The sequence below is a fragment of the Rhincodon typus genome, unplaced genomic scaffold, assembly GCF_021869965.1.
Source record: "Rhincodon typus isolate 14 unplaced genomic scaffold, sRhiTyp1.1 hic_rhity00005544, whole genome shotgun sequence".
Lineage (NCBI taxonomy): Eukaryota > Metazoa > Chordata > Chondrichthyes > Orectolobiformes > Rhincodontidae > Rhincodon > Rhincodon typus.
In genome coordinates this window covers 1-11000 of record NW_025971182.1, presented here as the reverse complement: position 1 = coordinate 11000, position 11000 = coordinate 1, and the positions used below count along the sequence as shown (strand labels likewise).

The 11000-nt window shown below is 37.9% G+C and overlaps 1 protein-coding gene across 1 annotated transcript; it reads left to right on the top strand.

The window, feature by feature from the left end:
• Window positions 1-1331: 1331 nt before the first annotated feature.
• Window positions 1332-10830, top strand: LOC125482074 (WD repeat-containing protein 90-like; the record flags this gene model as incomplete). The annotated part of the gene is made up of 7 exons (XM_048594051.1): window positions 1332-1459; window positions 1953-1990; window positions 3736-3861; window positions 5782-5961; window positions 6634-6731; window positions 9558-9657; window positions 10709-10830. Coding segments are annotated over 7 exons (792 nt in total), but the record flags the coding sequence as incomplete, so codon positions are not given.
• Between the last annotated feature and the right edge of the window lie 170 nt (window positions 10831-11000).

Sequence of the window (11000 nt, the reverse complement as noted above, 5' to 3'; positions counted from 1 at the left end):
TTCCCCTCCCCCTTTTCTGATGAAGGGTCTAGGCCCGAAACGTCAGCCTCTCTGCTCCTATGATGCTGCTTGGCCTGCTGTGTTCACAGAGTAGTTTAGAATACAGCTTTTGAATATTTATTGTGCTATTTTATCATTTAAGAGCGTTGCTACAGTGATTTTATGCAACCACTGAGCTCAGACTGTCTCTGTGCCTATTCTCAGTGCCTGTTATTACAAATAAGATTATGAATTCATTGTTTGCATAAGCATTGTGTCAACTGCTTTTCCATACACCATGGAGAAGTTTTGTTATGCCTCACCACTGTAGGCTTATTGGAGGGCTTTAGAGGGAGGGAGAGCACTGAGCATAGGTGAGTTGAGTTTCCTGAAGAAGTTATGATGTTCAGGCATAACAGATGATTTAGTAATCATGTTTTGTTTTTGCAGCTGACATTAGAATGCACTCAAAAGGCAGATAATGAAGTGGAAGCAAGTTACTTTAATTCAATTTAACATTAATTCGTATCTGAAATGTTCTCCATGACAGTGACATGCTACAGTTCTAAACCTCCTAAGTTACTCAAGTTGCCTAGTCTATGTTGAATTGACTCGTATCAAATCAGTATTATTCGTCTTATTACTGGACTTAATTTAGTCAGGTTGGGAAAGTTTTAAAACAAAAAGTTGCCAGGTTTCCTATTTCCTAAAACTCCTGTACAGTAACCACTCTGGAAAGTATGCACGCAAACTCAAATGGCAAGATTGTTTGATTATAGTGTTTCATACTGTTGAATAGTCTTTCAATACACTGGCTGTCCCACATGTGAAGTATGGTCATTTGGACTGACTGAATGCACTTTCAATATCTGGAACTCTATCACAGCATGAGTCACTACCTTAGGACAGGAAGGGGAAACCCAAAACTAAATTAAAAACCAAATTAAAATGAAAGATTTTACTTTTGATCCACAGCAACAATTGCATATAATTACATATCAATGACATATACTCCCATCTGATACTTTGTCTTAAACCCAACTTCTAAACCGAATACTTAAAATTATGTACATTTTATATCCATTAGAATACATCTAATGATCCTGTATAGATAGCTGTCTATTTTTAGGAAGTTTTGTCTTTATTTTCTAGCTGTTTAGACTATTACCCTGTACAAATAAATTTGGTTCACCTTGTCATTCTTGGCTTTATGGACAGCATATGTTGTCCAAGACTGAAGGAAGTCTGTCAGTTTAGTTTTAATTGATCAGCTCCTCTTGTCGATAGTTTTGTTTTATGATGCGTTGTCAGAGTAGTTTCTACCCTTGTTTGTATTTGTTTTGTTTTGCTAGGCGTTCATTGGTCACTCTGAAATAATTCAACAAGCTATGTTCACTCCAGACCAACTAAGTGTAATCAGTGTTGGAGATGCAATATTTGTCTGGGATTTTCTTGCTGGTGTACTAGATCAGGAGACCAGGTAAACATGATGGTGCTGTTACTTACAAATGCTTGTACTTACAAACATGATGTCATACAAGGGTTTAACTTTTAAAAACTGGGCATGCAAACATTTCCTGTACTTATAAATGGCTGCTTTACATTGCCCTGAATTGTGTTCCCACAAATCAATTTGCGAGTGGACTCCAGAACCGATCCCGTTCGCAACCTGGGCACTACCTCTACAAAGAGAAATTCATTCACCCTTGTTGGGATTGTGACACCACTTTATAAAGGGCTTGTGGACCCCTAGGTAGAATTTATTTTAATAAGATTTGAATGCTGTGTTGATGTACTTTCGTTCTTTGGAATGACAAGAATTCATAGAGTTTTTATTCTGTGGAGCAATGTAAAAGTTTGAATCAACAAAGAATGCAGACAATCAGGGAACTGTTTTAGAAGGAACTTTAAATGTTTAGAGTGTATTGTTAATTGATGGTTAGGAATTATTTTTATTTTTTTGTCGCTAACAGCCTTCCTTCAATTCAGCCGTTTGCCCTCCATGGAACTGGTGAGTTTTCACTACTTAAGTGTGGATTTCAATTTGCATAATCATGAACCTTGTAGAATTTGTAGTCATAGTATCATTACAGCGCAAAAGGAGACCAGGCAACCCGTCAAGTCCACGCTGGCTCTCTGTAGAGCAATCAGTCCTATTTCCCCCTCCATCCCTCTAGTCCTCCTGAATTTATTTCCTTGAATGCCCATCCAACTTCCACTTGAAATTATTCATTGCCCTTGCTTCCACCATCCTTAATAGGTGGTGTGTTCTAGAGTATTACCTCTTACTGCATTAAAAGTAACCCCTTGCATCTCTTACCTAAATCTGTGTCCCCAATCCTTTGTACTATCAACTAATGAAAATGGAATTTATTTGTCTCCCTTAATCAAACTTGTTATAATTTTATGCACCTCTATCAAATCTCCCCCCAGTCTTCTTTGCTCCAAGGAGCACAGCCCCACTTCAGTTTTGAGGAGACCTCTAAAAACAATTGTTTTGTGATAGAATTAGCAGGCCTTTGGAAAAATATTGGTTACTTCCGAAGAGTTAGCATAGATTTATTAAGGGCATGCTATTTCCAACTAACTGGCTGTTTTTGAAGAGGTAAAAGAGAGGATTGATGAGGGCAAAGTTGTTAATGTGGTGTGCACTGACTTCCATAAAGCTTTCAGTACAGTGCGACACCAACAGTTGTGCAAAGGAATTATCAGACCATTTAATAAAAGGGACAGTAACAATGTAAGTATTAAATTTGTTGAGGATAGGAAACTGAGTAATAGTTAGTGGGTTTTATTGAGCTGGAAGAAGGTTTGTAGTGAGGAAAGTTTATAGTGGAGTTCCCCAGGGGTCAATATTTGAACTCTTTTTCTGGCACATGTACGTGGGCTAGTTCTTAGTGTGCACGGATAGTTTTAAAGTTCGTAGATGAATATGGAATTTGGGGGAATTATAAACTCTGAAGATGAGACTGTGAAGCTTTAAAAAAAACATTGACAGGTTGCTGCAGTGGGTGAATAGATAGGAGATGAAGTTCAATGTGGAAAGGTTTGAGCTGATGCATTTTGTTACAAAGATCATCAACAGACAGTACAAAATAAAGGGTACTAATCTAAAGGGTGTGCAGGAACTCAGAGACCTGGATGTATGTGTGGCTAGGTCATAAAAGGTGGCAGGATAGGTAAAGTAAGCTGTTAATAAAGCATACGGTATTTTACCTTCAGTAATGGGCATTGAATCCAAAATTGGAGTTTATGCCAAACTTTTATAGGCTCTGGTCAGACCTCAGCTGGAGTATTGTCTACAGTTCTGGGTGAAGAATGTGAGTGTATTGCGTAAAATGCAGAAGAGGTTTACGAGAATGATCCAGGGATCAGATACTTCAATTATGATAAGTTGGAGAAGAAAGTGTTGCAATGGTAATGCCAGTGGACTAATAATCCAGACCCCCAGGCTGGAATGATGTGTTCATACTCCACCATGGCAGAAATTGAAATTTGGATTCAATTTTTTTTTACATCTGGAATTCAGAAGCTAGCCTAATAGTGACTATGTAACTACTGCTGACTGTTTTTAAAACCCATTTGGTTCACTAATGACATTTTGGGAAGGAAATCTATCATCCTTACCTGGTGTGTCCTGCATGTAACTCCAGACTGTTGACTCTCCAAGCACATGATTTTATTCATAACTAGCAGAATTTTTTATTTGATGACAGACATTAAACAATGAATATAATTTTTTTTTTTAAATTTTAGAAGCTCCCTCGGTTGCAGACGGCAGTGAGGGATGCCAAAACGGTGGGATGCCTCGCCAGTCAGTACCAGTCCCCAGCTCCTCCCCACCACTCAATGTCAGTGCTATTGAAAGAAATGAACAGGATGGTGAGTAATATAGGAGGCAATTTAGGGTTCCCATCCAATTAGTGGACGCAAAAGAAAAATATACAACTGAACACCTGCAATCATCATGGAAGTAGGTCATGAGCAATCATTCACAAGTGAGTATGATTGTCCACCTAGGAAATTCTGCCATTGGTCATGGGTTCTGCATGTCCTTGTGTGGTTGATGAGGTCGATCCTACAGCCGCATTTCTGACCAAACGTTTGGCAGGTGTTCCCAGAAGTGGAATTAGATCTTGGCCCTGAGATTGCTGGTATTCCTTTTTCTAATTACTTTTCAATACTTCTTTTGATAGACACCTTGTGCAGGGCATCTCTTAACGTGGGAATGCAGCTGCACATCAGACACACATTCCTTGATGGAAGGTAGATCCAGTTCCCGTGGCAAGGAAACCCTGGGTTTTGATAGCCATTATGTCACACAAGTATCTTCTGCCTGAATCTCTGTCGAGGTTGTGTTTTAGGGTTGTGCTTTGTCTGGTGTCTCCCCTCTGACTTTTACTGTCATGGGTTGCCCTGCCAGGACTTGAGAATTCCTGGCGGAGTCGTTCTTGGGATCAATGGAACATTCAAACCTCCCACCGCAGCAAGTTGGTATGCGTGACTGATACTTGCTGATTTAAAAAGTATTGCTGCTCTATTAAAGTTGGGTCTTAAGTTTCACTCAACTATTTGCATGTCATTTAGTAAGATTACCTTAATGATGAGATTCTGGAGTGCATGTCATTTAGTAAGATTACCTTAATGATAAGATTCTGGAGGCAACTGGTGACAGAGGCAGTTGCTTTGTTGAGAGTTGCTTTTCAAAATCTGGTGATGAATTGGCTATTTAATTTTCTCATCCTCTGCTCTTTATTAGGCAAATTGTTCTGAATCAACTCACGAGCTGTGAGCCATGTCATGACTTTTGATACTTTTAATCAGATCCAGTACTATAGATATTACAAATTTTAAAGCTTTTCTTTAAAAAATGAACGGAAAACCTGTTAAGACAGTTGCAACATTCTGAGAGACTTTTGATAGTACCAGATCCAGACAGCCCCCAGAACTCCAGCAAACACCTAGTCTAATATGGGCATTCACAGCCATTCAGGAAACTAACATAATTCATTAAGTTTTGTGCATTCAAAGACCATTTTTTGTTCTATGGGAATTTATGCTTAATAAAACCTAATTAAGTCAGCAAACCCTCGAATGCACACACATTCCTTTTAATGTTAACTAGGAGAAATAGGTTAAGTTGGAGGCCCAGAGTGACCCTAGAATACTTATGATTAGGTTTGTAAGGAGGTTAGGAGTCAGAAGTGGCAACATCTGTGGGGAGAAAGCAGAGTTATGTCGAAGAATAACCAGACTCGAAACATTAACTTTGTTTTCCCACAGGTGACGCCAGACTTTGAGTTTCATCAGCAATTTCTCTTTCTATTTCAGACCTCCAGCATCCATAGTTCTTTGTTTTAACATAGCAGTCAGGAATACTGTGAAGAAGCGACTGTTGATCAACAAACAAAAGTTACAAGCTTTGAATCCAATGTCTTGGCCTTGCTCTGGTTTAACATAGCCAAATGCTACAAAACACTGCGCTTAAAATTGCCAGACCCCTCAATGCGCTTGTCTTACCACTTCTTGACTGAAATGTTGGAACAGTTGAAGAGGAGGTTTCTCCATGTTGTATAAGTATTTTCAACCCTGGTGCAAGATGAATGTTTAAATATTAATTTTTTTCCTGATTGGCTACAGTCTAAACATCAGACGTCCTCAACTGTAACAAAATAGTTGCCTTAGTATCACAGTTGCTGGTAATGTCAGCTGATTTGATACATAATCTGCATAAATATGACACTTTTGGTCAATTGATTTGGCTTATACTAACAATTTCTGTGGGATTTTTCTTCTTCCAAGTGTTTTTGTCTGATCCAGAGAGTAAAGATAACCACAATCAAAATGATGACTCGATCACCGTTGGAAGAATTGGAGACTCAATCTTGCAAGTCCATGAAAATATGCATTCTGGCGAGAATGTGTCACCTTTCATGAAGCCTGTTTCTCTTCAGGAACACCAGGAAGAGCTGGATGAACCAGGTAGCTCAGCCCTAGGTGCTCTGAATGCCACTACTAATTCTAGCACTGCTAGAGAGCATGGGTTTTAAATTTGAAATCAAGTATCCAGTGAAAACAGGCACTGTAAGTTACTAACTCCCAATTGGTGATAATTGTCTAAAATGCATGGGGAAAGGTGAGATCCCATATGAGAGGTTTTTTTCTGTTGTTCTTCCTTTATGCTTGCTTATCTGTTTCGTACCCGATCGTAACAGCTTTAATAGTGTTGATAACCTTGCTTAGACTTGAAAAGACTCATTCCACCTTGTTAATGTTAAATTTTTCTTAATTTCTTATATAGGTTTTCCAGTTGAGGATCAAAAACACCTTGTTTTGCCCTTTATTATAACAAAAATGGGTTTTAGTTTCTTTTTGCATGCTCTATATGACACTGTACTTTAGAATGTGCTTAGGTTATGATGCTTTGGAGCAGTCACACTTACCTGCGTTTAACATTGATAGCATGATTACTTCTCTTGTGGAACTCTGATTCATATTTAGAACATCCCCTGTACATTTGTATCAGCTAATATATCTGTCAAGACTATACTTTTAACCAAAACTTTGTCAATTGCTATTGATCTAAAAATGCATGAATGCGTTGCAGACCATTTCTTGATTGCGATAGGATTTTAACATGCTCCTCTTTCATAGCATCTTGGTTTGGAGATGGAGATTTCCCACACAACAATAAACGTCCAGATTCATACAAACATTTTGCTGCTCAATTCAAAGCCTCATCTGTATCTCAGGTACAATTTAATTACCTTAATTTCTGTATCTTTATATTTATATTGCACGACTCTAAGAAGGCTCAGTCAATTTAATGAGCTGCTTATTTTTGGCTTTGATGTTTTCACTTTGAATCCAATTGAAATACGCATAACCTGGAAATAAGTGTTGTCATCATCAAGAGCCATGCCCATCTTCCTGATATACCAGATTTGGCACAACCTGAAAATGTGGTTTGTCTGTGAGAGAACAGTCTTGTGATGATTTGTTTGAAGTTGCCTGAGCATCTGTAACAGAAAGGTGTTTGATTTCCTCACCATTGTCTGCTAGAAGCCATGTCAGTTTGAAACCGTTTTTTGCCTCTCCATCCTTGAAGGATTATCCCCCTGTATTCTATGGACTGTCGTGTGATTTTTTTTATGTCTAAGTTGTCTTTTTAAAGAAGATGGGCACATTTGATTTGAAATTAGTTGAAGTTCAGAAGTTGCAGAAGTTACTTAAGGCTAAGTAAGGGATCTGCTGTTATTTGTATTATTCTCTCCCCACCAAACTAAGAAAGTTGATCTCGTTTCAGGTTGGAACCAACTGCTTGGACAGCCTGCATTCACTAGCAAAGCACTTCTTATGCTTTGCCTCCATTCTCTGAAAAGTGACTGAGATCGGGGTACCCCCAGCCCTTTACTGTTGTATCTAATTTGTTATTCCCACCATGCTATTAGACTCATATTTTTAAATAACATTTTCAAAAGTTATGGAGATATTTCTGTGCTTTAGGTTTTCATTGGGGAAAATTAATGATATGTTATGCTGCAGTAACTATCTTGTGATTCTCTGCTTAAAGTATGTGTGTCTGGACATCTTGTGAGAAAGGGAATCAAGCTTGGCTTTGGTTCATGGCAATGGTTTAATCATCTGATTCAGGATACCAGTTAACTTTTGACTATTGGGCTTGACAGGATGCTTATTGGCTATTAAATTGTACCCAATTTAATGCACAGATTTCAGAACAGAAGGAAAGACAAAAAGTTAATCAAAACAAAAAATATTAATTTATGACCATGATAAAAAGTACTCAAAAGTACTACTCAAGTATGTGAAAGAAAGCAAAACTTGCATTTGGGTAGCTGTTGACCATATTCAGAAATATCCATAAGATGGATCTTGAGGTTCTCAAGGTTACAGGTTATTTACAGGTTATGTAAATTACTTTAGAAGTATCTTGCCAACAGTAATATGCGTGAAGCAGAAAATTTTGGTTGGATGATTGAGCAGGGGGAATGTTTACCAGCACATCAGAATAACTTCTGGCACTTCTTTAATGTCATGAGATCTTTGACATATCCCTGAAGACAATTTTTGTCTCATTTTGGATGTGAATACCACTGCCACTAATACTGCACAGAATTGTTTATTTTCTAAGCACCCTTTTCAGAAATGTTATTACACACCTCTTGAGTAGCTTGGACTTGAACCCAGGCCTCCAAGCTCAGAGGTGGGGTCATTACTGCTGCACCACGAGAACCCCTAATGCTCTGATTTGTTAATCCTGAACCACTTGCATCCACCACAGTAGATCAGCTGAGTGGAGGCCAGCACTGATTTTCAATTATGAGCCACTTAATTTCAAGCATTGTGGTGAAGGTAATGAAAGGTTTCTGCATCTTTGGGTAAGGAGTTTAGAGTAGGAAAATACCTGTTCAATAACTTTAGTATCAAATGGATGTCTTAAATTTTTGGACTTGGCAATGTTTGACGACAGATAGTATTAAAGGGAGCAGGAACAAATTGGTTAAATGGCAGAAAATGGAGTTGTGGCGATGGTGTTATTTCAGACTGAAGACAGTTCTATGCTGGCGTTTTTCAGAGTTCACTGCTGCTTTTAGTATACATTGTAATTTCTACCAAATTCAAGGCATCAATGTCGAAATTAGTAGATGAAACTAAACTTGGGATGTAAGCAGTGAGTTAATAATTTGGACTTTAAGAAGACATAGACAGAGATGTGGAATGGGTAAACATATTGCAGATGACAATTGAAGAGTGTGATGCATTTAGATAGGAATGTTAAGGAAGACATTGCAAGCTAAACGGATCATTTTCAAAAGGAGTGCAAGAACAGAGACGTGTGTGTTTGTGCCCACATTTCTGAAAGTGACGGGTAGGGTTACCCAAACAAACCATAGAGCTCATGCGATCTTGAGCTTTATAAAATGGACTTGTAGATTACAAAAGCCAAAAAATTATGCCAAACCTGTATAAAATACTAGTTTGGCTTTCTTTGAAATACTGTGTATTTCCGGGCATTTCACTTTAAAAAGGTAATGAAAGCTTTGGAGAAGTAACAGAAGGAATTTGAGAATGAATCAGGTGTGAGGGACTCAAGCTACATGGATAAGTTAAAGAAACTTGAGTTATTCTCAACAGAGTAGCAAAGGCTTTGAGGAGATTTAGTAGTGGTGTTCGAAACCTGGAAATGTTTTGACAGAATTCTAAAGGAAAGCTGTTTTCAATGGTTATAGCGATGCTAATGAGATAGCTCTGAGAAGTTTGGCAAAGGTCACTTTTTTCTTTGCGTCTTTAAGATTTGAATGCAGTACCTACTCGGGTAGTAGTTACAGATTCAAAAGTAACTTTTTCAAATGGAAATTGAATAAACACTTGGAGTACAAAGAGTAGAGGGGTACGCTATATAACAGGGTTGAAAGAATACATGCAGGTTTCATGTTCTGAATTCTGTACTGCTTTATGCGCTGATTCTATCTGCACACCTTCAAATGACTCCATATTCACTTTGCTCTTTATGCATATTATAGTATTCTCAACTCTTACTGTAACTTTGCTCTCAGGCTGCAGTCCTTCCTGTTGGGAAAGAGGATCTGAAGCTGAAAGTAGTAATTGGATACAATGGAAACGGAAGAGGAAATATGGTCTGGAATCCTGATACGGGTAATTGTTAGGATATGACCCTAAATGGGAAGCTATGATTCAATAGCAAAGAGAACACTAATTAGAATTCAATTGTGGGTAACCAATATGGGAAATATGTATGATTTAGTAAAGAAGCACACGTTATGCAGCAAGTATTATGTCATATTTATGGCTGCTGGTACCTATCTTGAGATGCTAAATAAATTAACACCGTAGTTTGAACCTTCAGTGACTTTCCTATTCTGTTCACCTTGTTCATCAACAGTGGTGGACAGTAAGCACATACTTTCTGTAACTGAGTATAATATGAATGATTTTTCACTTTTTCACCCAGTGTTTGCTTAGCATGACACCATGCTAAATGTATTAAAAGTTCCTTTGACTTAGTGTAGATGTTTAACTCTGAGAAATACAATGCCAAATGTATACAAGTCTGCCTTTACGGACTTTTTCAAAAATACTGCAAATAAGCTTGATGTGATGTTATTTTGATGAATTAGCATTCAATTTAAATCCAATTATAGTTCTGATAACATCATTTCCATTGAGCTGTTCAGACCAGGATTGACGTTTAATCTGTTCTGTACTAAATTAGCTGGTTCCAGGGTTTGACAACAACAGTATCATTGGACACAATAATGGAAAAGAAGAAACCAGGGCTCTAGTCCATTTTCCAATGGTGTCAGTTGGAAAGAATGCCTATAAATATTGATTTAAGGTTGTGATATATGTCATATAAGGTACTGGTGCTTGTACTTATCCCTCAATAAATTAGTGAAAAAGGTTAGTTTGTAATTCAAAATTAAGGGCTTAATAGTCTTGTTTAAAATTATTCTTGCATAATTTAGTCGATTCACAATTTAAAGTCAATTTCATGTGATCAATTTGTATACCAAACCTTAAAAAAAAACCCTCTGAAACATGGCTTTTCTACAGCAAGTTGTAACCTACATCTGATTAATCAATTTGTTGGAATTCTGTTTATTTGTGACCTTGCAGTTCTGATCAAAAGTTTGGACAATGTGTTTCTGCCATTATTTTAGTTAATCCTTCTGTCTCTTCCTCCCAGCACTATTTGCATATTCTTGTGGCTGCTTGGTGGTAATTGAGGACTTGCATTCTGGATCTCAGAAACACTTAACTGGTCACATGGAAGAGATCTCTACACTTGCAGTTAGCCATGACGCGCAGGTACACTTGGACTAGAATTAGTATAAATTTAATCTTGTCACTCACTGGGATACCCGTACATAGCTTAGTAAGTAGTGATAGTAGGAACTGCCAATGCTGGAGTCTGAGGTAACAAGGTGTGGAGCTGGAGGAACACAGCAGGCCAGGCAGCATCAGAGGAGCAGGAAAGC